The 16107-nt window shown below is 40.7% G+C and overlaps 1 protein-coding gene across 22 annotated transcripts in view; it reads right to left on the reverse strand.

The window, feature by feature from the left end:
• Positions 1 to 16107, reverse strand: part of ptprdb (protein tyrosine phosphatase receptor type Db) — a 177274-nt gene that overhangs the window by 8737 nt on the left and 152430 nt on the right. For 7 of the 22 annotated variants that reach the window (XM_072462654.1, XM_072462650.1, XM_072462651.1 and 4 more), the window contains 17 exons: positions 15318 to 15511; positions 15067 to 15093; positions 14749 to 14866; positions 13705 to 14292; positions 13262 to 13356; positions 12910 to 13166; positions 11682 to 11775; positions 10901 to 11125; positions 10664 to 10824; positions 9702 to 9713; positions 9169 to 9281; positions 9008 to 9049; positions 8497 to 8594; positions 6731 to 6854; positions 3256 to 3431; positions 1941 to 1964; positions 535 to 654 (listed from right to left, as the gene is read on the reverse strand). In XM_072462654.1, coding sequence (XP_072318755.1) covers positions 535 to 654; positions 1941 to 1964; positions 3256 to 3431; positions 6731 to 6854; positions 8497 to 8594; positions 9008 to 9049; positions 9169 to 9281; positions 9702 to 9713; positions 10664 to 10824; positions 10901 to 11125; positions 11682 to 11775; positions 12910 to 13166; positions 13262 to 13356; positions 13705 to 14292; positions 14749 to 14866; positions 15067 to 15093; positions 15318 to 15511 — 2468 coding nt within the window. The remainder of the gene's footprint in view (positions 1 to 534; positions 655 to 1940; positions 1965 to 3255; positions 3432 to 6730; positions 6855 to 8496; positions 8595 to 9007; positions 9050 to 9168; positions 9282 to 9701; positions 9714 to 10663; positions 10825 to 10900; positions 11126 to 11681; positions 11776 to 12909; positions 13167 to 13261; positions 13357 to 13704; positions 14293 to 14748; positions 14867 to 15066; positions 15094 to 15317; positions 15512 to 16107) is intronic. The other 15 variants (XM_072462669.1, XM_072462666.1, XM_072462665.1 and 12 more) reach the window with 11 other exon arrangements.

Below are 16107 nucleotides of genomic sequence, written 5' to 3' on the forward strand. Positions count from 1 at the left end.
ACCTCTTTATGTGGTCAGAGTGTGAGTGTGACACAAGATGATATATTGAAATGATACAACGGTAAAGGGCAAAGCAGACTGTCACATTGTGCCCTAAAGTAAAGCAGTGGCGTTTATGTTACTGGGTATTGTTTTTTCACTTGTCTATTTAAGTGAGTATAACATAAGCAAATGCAGTACATTTCATTGCAGCGGTGTATTGATCGTAATGAAACATGGTAGCTTTATGGTAACTATAGCTGACATGAAGGATATGACTATTTTTTCTTGCTTCCATTTAAATATTTAATAGTTCTGTGTGAAAAAAAACATCTATAACACACAGTGGACTGCTCCTCTCATGTCTCTCATTTGCTACTTATTTTTATTTACATGCAAAGGTATTGATCAGCGAACACTAAAATAAAAAACTGTGTTATACAGACTATTTTGAAAGCATTAGGTGCAGAGAGTCATGTAGTCATTGTTGGCTCTTGGTAAGCCATAGAAAGTATAAATATTTGAGCAACGCTCACGTATATCCGCTACATTTACCTTGTAGAGAGCAAAAGTCTTAACGGAGTATGTGGCCAGCTCCACTGTGTCCAGCAGAGTGACCTGGATCAGGCCGTAGGTCTCTGTGCCTCTGGTCGGCCAGTACTGGTCACACTTCACCTTCAGGAGAAAGAAGAGTACTTGAGATGAGACTACTGGAGATAATGTTGAAGAGAAGACTGTCAAAACGCCCATGATAAAAGAGCATTAAAATACATGTGAAGTGGAACAAGGTGATTCTGTATTTTGAAATGTGTGATCATGTGGTTTTAAAACAGTGGGTGGGCTCTAATCAACTTCTAGTAATAGCCCTGGAGGAGTCAAAGCCATAGTTCACGGACATGAATTTGATGCAGCAGTGCCTGCATACCAATGTCACAAATCCCTATAGCCTTTTGGCTCACCAATTCCCAGCATTACCAAACTCTAAAACAACTCAAATTTCCCTGTTCTAGACAGTCATATTTGTAGTTCTTTGGAGACCACAAAAGCGAGAGGGGAACATTCCCAGAGGATGGAAAAGGGGGCAGAATCAGGCCAAACCAAATGTTATGTGCTGATCCCTCCAGTCCCAACATCAAAGACGGCTGGGAGCTCAGCTCAGCTTGCTCTGCATTCCACTGCTCCAGACTGGGGATTATGCGTTTTGGCCTGGGACTTTTAGGCTGTAATTACAGCTTTTCGACTGTTGTTTTCCTTGCAGACCTTGAGACACTGTGGGGACAAAAATGGTTGTCCACGTAGGGGGCCTTCCCACTGCCTGAGGCTAAACATTTTTACAGTGCAGTAAATTTCTGGTGTGAAAACTATACAGGACGTCGATAAACGGTGGCACTGCACTTGTGTTATTTGATTGGGGCTAAAAGGAAATATGTTGACAAGGTTCCCAGAGTGGGACAATATGTGATCATCTGTGTTGTTAATGCATTATAAAAGGTCTTAAAACATTATTTTTCAGTCCAATATGCTATAAATTTGTTACTCATGAAAAAACTATGATTTGTGTTGTATTCATATACTACTAAACGGACAGCTATTAACTTTCAATTTCAAAGATAAACAGCACAAATAGCAATTAAACATTTAGGGCTGGTTTTCCTTGTATCATGGCTTACACAATGCACTTAAAGTGTTTACACAATAACTGTCTATGGACAAGCGTGACCATGCATATTGTTGACACTAATGTGGTATTTTTCTGAGAAACAGTGGTTACAAAATGTCCTTTTGGGAGCAGACTACTGTGAGTGCATCGTGGTGAGCTGAAGACATATTAGCATTCTCGTACATTTCACAGGCTTTAGTACAGAAACAAAACAAGAAGAACAGTAAAAAGGGTCACTGAATAGAGACATAAACCCATAAAAGGTGCATTTGAAAAGGGGTTAGAGAAAGAGAGGTCTTGCCTTAGAGAAGAAATAAGAGGGCATCTGAGGGTCAAACAGACACAACAGAGACAGTTGGAAAAAGTTGAAAAGGAAGAAGAGTTTTAGCACAAGACAGTTAATAGGAAAAAGGAGCCCAGAGAGGAGGAAGGGATAATTTCACAGGGAGGCTTTGGACATAATTGGTAAGGACTTAATCATGATTCACACCTCAAGCCATTCTTGTTCATTTTATTCCAACATGACTTTCTCATTACAGTGAATCTCTACTTGAGCGTGTATTCTGTTAACAACAGACATGCCTTAAAGCCAAATTATTTTCTAATTCATTACATAGTCCAGATTTCCCTGTAATCCCTCTTAGCCTCTATCTTACTGTGGTCTGTTCTGGTCAGCTGCATGCTATTCCGCAATTACTGCTAACTCAGTGACACATTTTTAATAATGTCCCACACATTTGGGGGTTGAATTGTCTCCTGTCCTGGAACACTGAGCTTGACTGACGCTGTCCTCCCACATATCTGGTCCTGTCGTATATACTCTTGCAATTCTGTTTTTAAATTCTGGCTCTTTCACTTCATTATCCTGCTATATAAAGTCAGGAGAAAAGGGATTTTGTCATGAAACTCAACTTGACCCTTCTTGCTAGTTCTGATGTTTTAGTTCATAGTGCAATAAAATACACATTGCTGCTATACAGTGAAGTGCAAACTAATTGTTAAAGGTGCACTCTGTACATTATCTGGTATATGTGTCGCTTACGTTCCTCCCGGAATGTTCCACAATATGGCATTATATTGATCTATCTTACATTTAGTCAATTACAGGTGTTTTATTGCTCAAATTATCTGGTCTGAAATGACCAGTAACCGTCACCAGCTTATCTCCATAGCGATAGATACGTTTAATGCCATATTGTGTACTTTCCAGGCAAAGCAATTGCATCTCCATGGAGACAAGTGGGCCGGACTCTCTGCTATTTAAGTTACATAGTGCACCTTTAAGCTCAAAGAAACTGCCACCACAACAAACCATGTGTATTTTACAACACTTCCTAGTGTTGATACTACTAGGTTATGCTTTCGTATTGGTTGATGGTATGAAAACCTTTAAATTAAAGTTCATAGCATTTTTAGTTTAGTATTCAAAAATACTCATTTGGACGCATTTTGACTCAGATCCAAGAATCTTGGACCTTTAAATCTTTTACTACCATGGAACACTCCTGGACGAGGGATTACACCAACTTTTTGGTCAAGATTTGTTATTAGTAGCTTTCTGCTCCTTCTTACCTGTCAAAAACTCCTTTTCATTATCTCATTCCCCACTGCCTTACCCTGGATTTCTCTTCCAGCTTAGTCATCATGATAATGTTGGCTGTGTGCTGCTCCCACACCATCCTCCAGAAGTCTCCGAATGTTTCTGGGAGGGGGCCCTGAGTGGCGATGTAGGCAGTTTGACGGCGATAACCATCAATATAGTTAGAATTGATGTAGTCACTGCCCGGGACACCTGAGGAGAAAAAATATCTTTTACTATTGGATAAAGACAAACAGTCAGCAAGGTGAATATAAAATCATGTGTTGATCCATGAGGAGTGGTAAGAACGGGAATGGAAGCTTCACGGCACGAAAATCACTGTCAGCACCGAATGAACATGAAGATTTACAGTTTGTGTAATTTCCATTTCACATGAATCAATCTATATGGATTATTCTTTGGTTTATGTCGATGTAATAAAGCGGATCATCTGAGGTCACAGAGCGAAGATGAATGTTTTCACGGGTCCCGGCGTTCATTCCTGTTGCATTGTTTAGCCGTCTTGGTTAGAATATACGGTAATACGATCATGGTCTAATCTGAGTATGCTCTTGGATGTGTCGCGCTGAATGGCAATGCTGCTGTAAGGCAGTCTGTGTGTGTAGGACAGGCCTGACACGGCTCGTCCTGGAGGACATTGTGTGGATGTGATGCAAGGAGCCCTATGTGTCAGTGTTTGATTTAGGATCAGGCCTGCTCATCTAGAGCCTAATACCATAATCCTCAAATTCACTGAGTCACAGCTCACGATTACACTATGGCACACGGGCTTGTATGTGACCTGCTTCTGCTGCTGGGCTTTCTGAAGGCATTGACATACAGTGGGATCTCAACAGGAGGAAAGGCTCTCACAGGAAGTGTTTTATAAAAGGAGATTCCAGAGTTAGGATAGCAACGAGCATCAGAGAGTCATCTGAAATATCTTTTGAAGAGGACTTTATATAATTAATTAAGTAGTTGCTGCTTAAGTTAAGGCCTAATTACTAGGCAGTAAAACCCATAAAATGCATGATTATGGTGTCGGAAAAGGACTCAAATCCCACTTTTTAATGTATTTATTTACGTCATAAGGCGCTGGTACAGCTGGCAGCCCGGTGTAAGCGCTCTCTCTTCTTTCTCACACTTATTGTGCTTTATCTCCTATATTTTGTAAATATAGTTAGTATATTTTTTCTATTTTACTGTACGATAGGGACACGCGCTGGAATAGTTTTTTAATTCAACTGTTTTTGACTTTTTTCGGCTGGATTTGAGCGTTTTTCGTTGCGTTCGTTGTGTTGTTGTGACGTGAGCTAGCTCCGAGCGAGCCCACCAGCCCCCCTCCCCCCCGCGCCCTCCGGCCGCGCTAAAGTACGGCGTGTCGTCGGTACACGTTTATATACACGTTTATATGAAAGAGGAACTTCACGAACGATCGGGACACGCATTGGAATCGCTTTAAATTAACTTGTTTTGACTTTATTCGGCTGGATTGAGTGTTTTCGTCGTGTCGTGGCGATGTGTTTTGGCTCCCCCGGCTCCGGCTCCGGCCCCGCCCCCCGGCTCCGGCCCCGCCCCCCGGCCGGCGCCGTACCGCGTTTCCACAAAGGAGGAACTCATGAAATTGCGGAGAACAGTCGTCTTACCCGGAGATCGTCACGTTATCCCGTCGCAATACTGACCTAACCTAATACTGATGTGCAATTCTGTCGTATGTGCAATTGCTGTTGGAATTCATGTGCAATTCATGTGCAATTACTGTGAAATTCATGTGCAATCTATGTGCTGTCGTGACACATATTCATGTGCAATTACTGTCGGGATCACATGCAATGGTATTTATTTATTTATTTGTCTATGGGAGTTTTTATTTATTTATAGGAGATCTTCTACTGAAAGTGTTTTTCAGACTTCCTATAAGTGATCTGTTCTTCTGTATCTACCTCTGGATCTACCTGCGTTGCACCAATGAAATTTCCCCATGTGGGACAATAAAGGAATATCTTATCTTATCTTATCTTATTTGCAAGTAAATAAAGTTGTGTATCTTTTGTGTCTTTAATATACTAGTATTTGTGCATTTGTGCACTCATGCCCTTTGTTTCTGATGATTATGTAATATGTAGCCACTCTGTGTATTACTCTTAATTGGTTCCTGAGCACTTTTGAAATCATTTGAAACTTTTGAAATCTGGCTAAAGCAGCATTCTCATTTTTACAAAAGAAAATGTTTTTATGCAGATTTAAATCCAATGTCACAAACACACGCACATTTTCTTTATAAGTAAAGTAAAGAATAGTACCCTGTGTTTAAACATGGACTTTTTATTAGGATGGAGACAGACAAAATAAGAGCTCCTGCAAATGTGTATAACCATCTCAGTCGTTAAAGACAGCTTCAATAAAAGCTTTAATGTCCAATAACTTTATTTCAGGAGACTGGAGCAGACCCACTGTGCTGATAAAACAAACACATTTTCAGACTTGCTCTGGCCTTACTGGCCTGACGCCGAAAGTGCGCTCATGAGTATAAGAGAAAGAGAGAGCATATCAATGGATGTGTTTCAAATCTACACTTGTGTATGTGCACATTTGAACATGCTCAAGCATACTATGTATTTTGTTAGCAAAGAAAAGACAGGGCTCCAGGACAGACGGGGGTGGAAGGGCTGCTCACACATGCTCTTCCCAGATAAGGCTCATCTGCTTGGGCTTGGCCTCCCACTGCCACTCTCCCTTGCTCTCCACCGCAAAGCTGCCAGTTTCTTTGCCTCAGGTTTTTCCCAGCTGAGGTGGGTGAGTGCGCTTTAACATGTACTCTAATTGTAGGCCAGAGACCTTTCGCATTTTCAATACTGTTAAAAACACAATCATTATTAAAGCACAGTATTAGTCCCAAAATAAATTATTATCCCAAATTTAAATAGTCCAGGCCAGGGAGAGAAAAAGCATTACTTTTGGGAGCTATGAATGAGAATGGAAGTGCACTCGAACATCTATACTGATCATTTCATGATGCTGGGATGGATACACTGTGTTCAATATCTGGCCACTAAAGACATCTTTGGAGTATTAATAATCCCTTGTTCATGGATCACACGAGTGGGACAGGAAGCATGTGCTTATGTGTATACTGTGACACAATGCTGGCCATACACTCTAATCCATATGATAAATGCGCATACTAATCTTTAAACATAAGGCTTGTGAGTTATATATTTTTTTGTACAAAGAGATCAAATACAATGCATATTGGTAATGGGCTTTCGGGTGAAATCCATTTCTATGTAGCAATGTCAGTAACAAAAGGAGAATAGATAAACACACTGTTATTTCTCTGAGGCTAACCCAAAGGCAAAATCCTATACCATGAAAAAGGCAATAAACCCAAATTACTCATATATTAAGGAGCTGACGCACTGATTATAAGTTATTATTTTCACCAGGTCAGCCCACCAGAAAGTACCCAGAATACATATCAGCTTTACCCACACACTGGAATTATGACTTACCCTCAATGCTGGAGAGAATGACCCTGGAGTGGTCGTAGGCAATGACGTTAGCATAGCGGTTCTTTGGTTTGTTCACCTCCAAGTTGGAGTTCTCCCATGTGAACTGCTGCCCGGGGTCCACAGACTGAAAAGAGAAGAATTGGTTTAGAACAAGAGCAAGAGGGGATCCTTTTACACGGTGCACAGAGCTGGAGTATTCACAAAAAGAAATGGTAAATTATATTTCATATTTGCTATGGATATGTGTCTAAATTTGTCATAATCCTACACTTGCACTGTTATATTGATATTTAACAACAACAATGTTGACTGGTTGAATGTATGAGACCATAATGTTCAAGTCATTTTTGTACAATATAGATTTTACAATTGTTAATGCAAAAAAAAAAGAAAAGTTGTGCGTCTTGATCGAGCGGGCCATGTTAAAAGACAAGTTGGCCCACTTATGCTGTCATTTTACCATCATAAAAAAAAGCACAAATTGCAAGTATTGTGAAATAATTGACCTCAAACGAGATCATAGATTTTCTGCCATTCATTTAGAGGCTTTCCATCCTTGACATCAAACCAGTGAAAGATGATAAACGTGTGATCAAATAATCTGGGACTGAAAAGGGTCGTTCCTGGGGCGTAATTACAGTCAAAATTACCATTGCTGTTAGCTGAAAAAGGCAGACATGAGGTCATTATGGGCCTGTCAGTGGATGAGGGGAAGAAGAGGAGAGAGCCAGAGCAATTTAGCAATTCAAAATATTTTACGATACATAATTATAGTTTGGGTCAGGGGAAAAAATGGCCGTGGAGTTAAACGGGATAAGTGCATGCGTGTGTATGTGCCTTTTATACGTGCTGCCCAACATCATGTGTGACTGATTATGACGCTGCAATCATTTCTGCGCTCTTTTCCCTCCTCCACCATCCATCTCTATCGCTTCCTCGTTAAGGCTCCGAGTTGAACAAAGCACACAGTCATGCAGAGAGAACGTGAGGCTCAACAGAGTGTTTCCCACTTGTGCCACAATTACACAGGCTTCTCCCTCACCATCTCCCTGCTTTTTATTCTCCCAACTGCCTTTGCTTTGCTGCTTTTTGCATAATGCCTCCTTGTCCGCCTCTATGTACGTATCTCTGTCACACAGAGCTTTGTCTCTCTTGTGGTAGCCAATTAGAGCCGTGTGTTTCCCCTCTTCACCCATAGGACGTTGGACTAAACAGAAACGAAAACACTTTTACTCCTTTAATAGCTCTCTGTGGAGCTCATTGTAATGCGAGCTGTATTTGCCACGGAGCCAGTAAGTTGTGATTTTCTCTCTACTGCTCCTATGTTATGCTATATTTAGTGGCACAGTTCAAGTTGTTATCGTTAAGTCTGTATCTTGCGCTTTTCCTTTTAACTTTCCTTTTAAGTGGATAAAAAGCTAATCATGAAGCATCTTTCTGCACAACCCTTCCTATATCGCATGGAGTCGTGTCTGCCTGTGCATTTTCCCGCGTGATATACCAGTTGATAAGCAGTTGGCTCTAAGCAAACTAGCTTTGAGGTTGCAATTTCAATTTAATATTTGTATAGATAACAAGATTCTGGTAGAAGGGGACAGTGGACATTATCTCCTATCTTTCGGTTAAAATGAATCATAATGCAACTTAGCTGCAATATCAGACGTAGAGAATGACAGAGAGGCGGGTTGATCAGTGTAAGATAAATAAGGATGTGATTAAATTTTCCTAGTTAGAGATTTTCATGGACAGATAATCAGCATTCCTACCTCATACTCTTGAGAGAACTTGAGATTGTCGTTTGCCTTCAGGCGCTCGATGTGATCTGCCAGCTCAGAGAGGGAGACGGTTGGGTGACTCGCCATGCCTGCCGAACAGAAAAAAGGGCAATTTTGCTACTTGTTCCCGTTTTGCAGTGGAAATGTTAAACGTTAGGAGTTGTTTAGTGCACAATCCATGGTCAGAAAAGAGGCAAATGTTTTTTTTGTTGCTAAATGACCATTTTCTCCTGAGCCAGACAGAGAGAACAATGTGGATGTTGGAAAGTTACTGAAGCAACAACAACAACAACAACACATCCTTAGAGGATGCACACTGCTGGGTGGAGATAAGAGCGTGAATCAGGCGGTTAAAAATTCAGCATGGACAAAAAAATAGGCTTTGCAATACAAATTAGAACAAGCAGCTTCCTCCTGAATGGAATGTAAGTTAGTTTTTTTTTTAAAGAGAGTAGTTTAAAAATGGTAACAACAGAAAATACTGTGGCCAAGTCCAACTAACTTGACAGTCGCCGATAACCACGGTACACAGACACACGGTAGGCTGTAGAGGGAAGAAAACACCCGAGTCAATCTCATCGATAGTGGCACATCTAATGCCTGGGCGTATTGAACTGGACGTGGTTTGAGTGCCGCACCGTGTAAGCCTCATGCACTGTCTACCTGGAGTCTGGAAGTTGATCCTTCGCAGCTCTACAGGATCAGTGGGATGATGGGATGACATCGCTTTGCTGCAGGGAAAACTAGCCTTCCTGCCCTCAACCTCAGCCCTTTTCCTGGAATGACAAACACACACAGATTGAAGTCGCTCAATAACAGTATAAAAAAAGCAGCACAAAGGACCACAAGGCCATTTCTGGATTTAATCTAAAGGAGGAGGGTATTTGGTGCTTCTAAGAAAAACTAAATACCTAAGTGTTTATAAAAACGGTCGTAATTACCTAAAATTGTTGGTTTGAGACGTTGTTAACCTACTGGTCTAGTTTTACTGCTTGTTTCGTGTTAATAATTGGATCATCGTCTGGCATGGTGCCTCACGCAGAATTTTGTTTTTTGTAAGTACCGGTACACTTTACAAAGCAATCATCAAAGAAACGTCAAATAAAGCCTCTTGAGATCTATTATATGAAATCTTCTTGGCAAAGGGAAATACTCCTGTAGGACACAAGGAATGGTAATAAGCAGAGGTTGTTTACCTGTCAGGTTTGCTGGATCCAAACAAGGAGAGCAGCAGATAAAAGGACAGACACAGATGCATAACATTAGTGTCCAATCAAAAAGCATCAGGGACAGGTAATGCTGAGCTCATCTTGCAACGTCCCTCTTAATAATGTGATAGATGTGCAAAATAGCACCTAGTGTGAATAAGGAGAGAGAAAATCAATGCAGAAAGTGGCTTTTATGAAATGTAAAGCACACCCACATTGTGATGCCTGTGCAATAACGATACAAAATGCTACTATCCTTGCATAATATGATGCTAATGGTGAAGATAACCACCCACTTCTTTACACCATATTATTACTAATGAGGTTAATAAGTGGAAGATTCATAGTCTGAGATGGCTGCCTTATTTACAGTCATTAGCTAAGACCAAGTCACTGGGATAGGCTCCAGTCACCCGCGACCCCGAAAGGGACCAAGCGGTAGAAAATGGATGGATGGATGGATAGCTAAGACCAGCTCTAAAGACGACAACTGATTATGAAAGATCAATGTCCTTGTTTATTTGAGCTCAAATGAACCTTGATTAGTCTTACAAATGAACACAACATGGAGTTAGGATTTACCTCTAACATAGTGCACAAAAACGATAAACAAACCTTAATGCTATTCCTCTATAAATAATGGAAGCCCACCACCTGGGTTTTACACAGTGAATGTGGAGAGAATGGCTGAGAAGAAGTCTAGACTAAACTCCCAAATCACAGTTGTATAGCTAGTCAAAAAACATGCATCTTGGACAACTGGACAACTGACTGAAAACCTCCCCTCCAGTTGAGCAAGACCAGACTGTGTCACAATAGATCTATGAGTATGCCTGAACCACAATGCATCAAAATGATATACAATTATGGTTTACTGAAGCTGATGAGCTCAGATCATGATTGTGGTGACTGAAAAATCAGACCGACATTTTCCTGCAAAGTGAACATACCTTTTAAAAAGTAAAATGGCAATGACGATGCAAACAATGAAGATGACCGCTAGTACTGGCCCGACCACCCACAGTAGCCCCTCCTCCTCATCTATGATTGGCTGAGGATCTACATCCGATGATGTCACTGGGTCTGAGTAGGGGCTTGTGGAAAACATGGTCTGAAAAAGGACAAAATATGATTTGCTTATTGGTGTAATTCAATGAAGAGACTATAATTAGTTTTTTGTGACTTACGTTTTCTGAGAGGTCAAGTAGAGCTAATACAAAGAAGACGTACTCCTGTCCATTCTGCAGAGGTCGGTTGCGGAAATCCCCGTGGTTTCGCCCATCTCCTAATGTGAACTCAAGGGGAAGTGTTTTGAAGTGTGCAGACACGTAAGCTCTGGGATCTGATTGGCTCGCTTGTCTGCGGATGCGAAGTGCGTGGCTCACGCTTGTTCTGTTGATCTCCTTCAGCAACTAAACAAAGATGAATTCAAAAACAATTAAATTGTACAAGTTTAAATGGAATATTACACACTATTTTGAGATATATTTTACAGTGTATTCACACAAAGTTTAAGAATAAACTACTTCACTGGAAAAAAGACAATATATATGCTATGAAAAGGCTCATCAGTGACAGAACAATAGCTCGAGCTGGGTAATACACCTTGGCCGCCAATGACTTCATTTTTTGAGTGGCTATTACATTTATCCATTCAGACAGTGGGCATCATAAAAACTCCACTCAATCTAATCTCACACACATAAATGTGCTTTCACAACTGCATAATGAGGCAATGCAGTCTTTGGCAAAGGAAGGATGTGGAATTAGATGGGGAAAGGCATTGTTGGAAATGAAGAGGAAATGGATAGCTAGACTATACTCTCATACATTAAAAATGGAAAAATGGCCCCAAAATGAAACGTGAGTAAACTCAGCAGTTACCAAAAGTCCCATACACATAATTACCCACTAGTTGGCCAAAAACATAATTTATTGCGAAGCTTAACAGTCATTTGTATGCCTCACCTCATCTAAGTTCATCTGATCCGGCTCCTCCCACGGATTCAGAAACTTGCCTCCTCTCTGTCTCTTCAGTGGCACCACCACAACATAGTAGCCCCTGAAACAGAGTCAGCCCTGGGATGAGTCCAGATGAAACACACCAAAACCTGATTGCTTTTTCAGTTAGGCCCGTGGAAACAGCAGCCCTCTAACATGTTATTACAACTGCAACGTGTTACCACAGCTGCAACAATACACAATAAATCTGAACATCTGGGAAAGGAAGTTAGTTTTAAAGCCGTGTGTGAGAACAAAAACATCACCATGGAAGGGTCTTTTTGTAGCACACACTCTGCCAAACAATAAGGGCAATTACCCCAAATGATTGTATCTACTCTAATGAATGTACCTACTTTAAGGTACAAGGTGGTGTTTATGTTTATCTTATTTTATTGATCATTTAACTCTTAATAAAGCCCAAGGGCCTGGGGGCCAAATGCAGCCAACAAACGCATTTTTGGTGGCTGAATCGCTAATTTTTTTTTTTATACCCAGCGTTACTTATGACCTAAATTTTGAATATTTATCTTAATTTGGGTATTAACCATTTCTGACTTGTTACAAGATGGATTAGGGTGAAATAAATACATCTTAACTAATCAAACGTATTTAAATAATCCAGGCATTTTAACTACCTAAACATCTTTGTTGTTACAACCTCAATAAATAACTTTTTGGTGTGAAACAGACTTGATGCTAAGGATCCAAAAGTGATTTTATGATTCACTGTATTGATCACCGGTCATTGTCCCTCCACTTTGAACATGTGGCCCTCGATTGTAAAAGTTTGAACACCCCTGATATAGCGCCTCTATATAATGCCAAATACCAGGGGTATTTTTGTCAAATGAGGAAGTTAAGTTGACATTGTCTCTTTACAGCGTTACATAGTGTTGCTGTTTCAGTGTCTGTTCAGAATGAAAAAAGAAATGAAATGGCAATAGCTGGCCGATGTAACGAGGTAAACAAGAACATATACAATATTTATTTTGGTCATCAGCAGATTTTCAGCTTAGTGTTTTTCATGTGGGAATTCTAGCTTTGCTGGAAGCTCAGACAAATCCATTCTAGTGGACTACAAAATGAAACGCAGCTGTGTGAACAAAACAATGAAATGATTTAAAAACCATTAAAGGCAATAATCAGAATAAGTAATATCTTTAATAACAAGCCTCACATCTGTCATCATTACCTGACTTTAGCAGTGGTCTGGACAGTCGGCAGCTGCACAGTCACCAAACCGTCTGCATTTGTTTTGCCCACCACTGTGGGTTTGGTCTTCAGCAGGTCTGGGGCGGTCGTCGCGGTGACGCGGTGCTGCAGGCCTCCAGCGCTGTTGGCTCGGTTTGTGAGCAAGAACGAGTACTGCGTGTCCGATTCGAGACCAGTAATCAACTTCTGAGTCTGTTTCCCATCCACTTCCACGGACTGGCCCTTTCCATACAGGATCTACACAAAAACACAGCACACAGCAGCACAGAGTTCAAACCATATCTAGATCAGTGGAGTACATACTGTAATAGACCATATACACATCAACTTACAGTAAATGGCTGGACAGGGTTCTTGTCTCGGATCTCCCATGAAAGAAGCACTGAGTTTTTCATAGCAGCTTTCACTCGGAAATTGGTGGCAAAAACTATAGTAAAAAACAAAATGAGACCATTTTATTACTGTATTTCAGCCCAATCCAGTGCATTACCTGCTCTGTCATTGTGCCGTGAGTGAGTTTGGTCCCATACTCTACTTACAGTATGGAGAGTGGCTTATCTATACAACAACACTCACCCAGGACCCCAGACTCTTACCTTGCTTTGCACAAAGATGTTCTGTCTATGACTACAGTGACAACACAACGAAAAGGACACTCAGAATGTGGTTACTGAGAGGTTGGGGTGTTTTGTGTTTGCTTGTATGACTGTATGTATCCATTTAAGACTGTTAAGAAGCATCTTTTGGACTGAAGATGCTTGGGGAAGGGGCCTACCTTGATCCAGCCGCTGCGTCCGAAACTGGACACTGGGGCTGTAAGGCCCTTGGCCAACACCTGTGAACGCACGCACTCTGACTTCATACACTGTGTCTGGAATAAGACCGTCCAAAACAACAATGCACTTTGGTGAAGGCACCACCACCTCTGAGGCATTGCCACGACTGTTTACATCCTTGTACAGCACAGAGTACTTTGTGATTTTGCCATTTTGTTCAATGAGAGGAACTGTTTTCCAAGCAAGTCGCATAGAGGTGGCAGCTGCTTCTTCTGAGATAATATTCTCTGGATATCCACTTGGAGCATCTTCTGGCGTGCTCACCTCCTTCACTGCTTCCTCACCATACCCCATTTTGTTGCGGGCAGAGAGTCGGAACACGTAGCTTGCACCTTTATGGATGTCTTGAGCAGTGTAGCGGTTTTCTTTGGCTGGAAATTCCACCACAGTAAAAGGAAGGACATCGATGCGACCAAAAGTGAGCCTATACCCGAGGAGCGGAGTGGGAGGGCTTGGAGGTGGGTACCACTGCAGAAGAGCTGTACCGGCTTCAGTGGCACTAACCATCAGTTTGGGCATCAAAGGCACTAGAGAGAAGAACACAAGAGGATGTGAGCGACTGATCAAAGGGATGAAATAATTATAAGTTAATTGCAAACTCAATTATTTATAACCAAAGACTAACAGAAAATGGTAATTAATATTTCCCTAAATTACGGGTTTTCTTTTCACAGAGCAACACATGAGGGATTTAGATGGATGACTAATTCAATAGTTCCTGTAATTATCATTAGCAAAGCCACGCTCCCAAAGATTATTAGGTGTGTTAGCTTTTGTGACCAGGGTAATTTAAACTCATGAAAAACTGTCTCTATAAACGATGCAACGTTAAAATTCAGTACACTTTAATTAGACAAATGATAGATTTGAAATTATAATGAACAATAATAGACTTTTGCAGAAGACCATTAAATTCACAATGTGTGAATGGTGGCTCTTTTGTCTGAATGGTTCAATACATTTGTGTGTAGATGCAGACGTACATGGCAAATCAGTGCACGCACTGACAGGTTTGCTCCGTGTACCATCGCCCTTGGCAGTATAAGCCCCCACTGACATGGAGAACGAGGTGTCAGCCTTCAGGTCTCCCAGAACCACCTCCTGCAGGACACAGCAGGAAATGGAAAGCACTTAGTCCATATTCTAGAGCAAAGAGCAGCTCTTTGTAGTCCAAATATTATAGGCAAAACACTACTATCAATACTATCAAAATCATCGCTTGATTTTATATTTCACACTGAATTAGATGTAATAATATTTGGTGAAATAATTGTTTACCAAAGTTGAAAGTGTATTCTTACATATTGTGTCGACTCATCGGATCCCCACTGAGTAATGGAACCGGAAAATGGAAAGAAAGAAGAAATAACCAATTTTAGATTAGTCATTAAAAAGCCCAACTACTAACAAATGTTGTATTGCACATAAAATCACTACACAACTTAATTTTACATTTTCTTTTTTTAGTTGGAGGAAAAGTAGCAGCTAGAGAGACTAAAAATACACATATAAGGAAGAACATGCAGATTCAGTAATACAAATAAATGTGCACCTGTGTATCTTCAGTGAGGATGTCCTTGATGAGGGGCTGGCCCTGGGGTTCTCCATAGTTCATCTGTACATAGTGCACTTGGTAGCCTCTGATCTGACCATGCTGCCGTTCAGGAGCCGGAGCACGCCATATTACTCTAAGAGCTGAGGCGTTCACTGTCTCTGCCTCCACCCCACGGGGAGGGCCACTTGGAACTACAAATGCATTTTGGAATAAAAGTCAAGGGTCACAATTGACATTAAGAGCCCATACTTTGTGAGAAAAAAAAAAATCATTGTGTAAAAAATGTACAAAAAAGTACATCCAGCAAAAATGTAAAATGCTTTGATGTTTGGTAAAAAGCCAATACAAAAATAAATAAATAAAAGGATAAGTAAATGTACAAAAAGATAAGAATGGCTGATAAAAGGGATTTGTTGCAAAAGGCTGATCAACAGTGGAAGGCAGTCAAAAGAAAATAGAGAAAAAACTCTTGCTGCCAAAAACTGCACTTGGGCTAAAAATGGGGGTACTTTGAAAAAAAGCAAATCATTCAACCACCGTTTACTATCTGACAGCTCCCTCAAAAGTGCTGTAAATAAAACTAAATCTGTGCTACACAGAGATACGAAATTGGAAATGATAAACATGACAAAAACCTTGTCAACATAAATTCAATCATCGTGAAAAATGCATCTTGGGATTAGAGGTGTTAGGGCAGCCAAGGTTAGGTAAGGATAAGGTAAAAATCCAAGAGGTGTTATTTTTTTTTTTTTTTTTTAAACGGGTGCTGGTAAGTGTTAGGGCACAA

The sequence above is a fragment of the Eucyclogobius newberryi genome, unplaced genomic scaffold (assembly GCF_026437365.1).
Source record: "Eucyclogobius newberryi isolate DKJ021-1_F unplaced genomic scaffold, fEucNew1.0.hap1 SCAF_4, whole genome shotgun sequence".
Classification (NCBI taxonomy): Eukaryota; Metazoa; Chordata; class Actinopteri; order Gobiiformes; family Gobiidae; genus Eucyclogobius; species Eucyclogobius newberryi.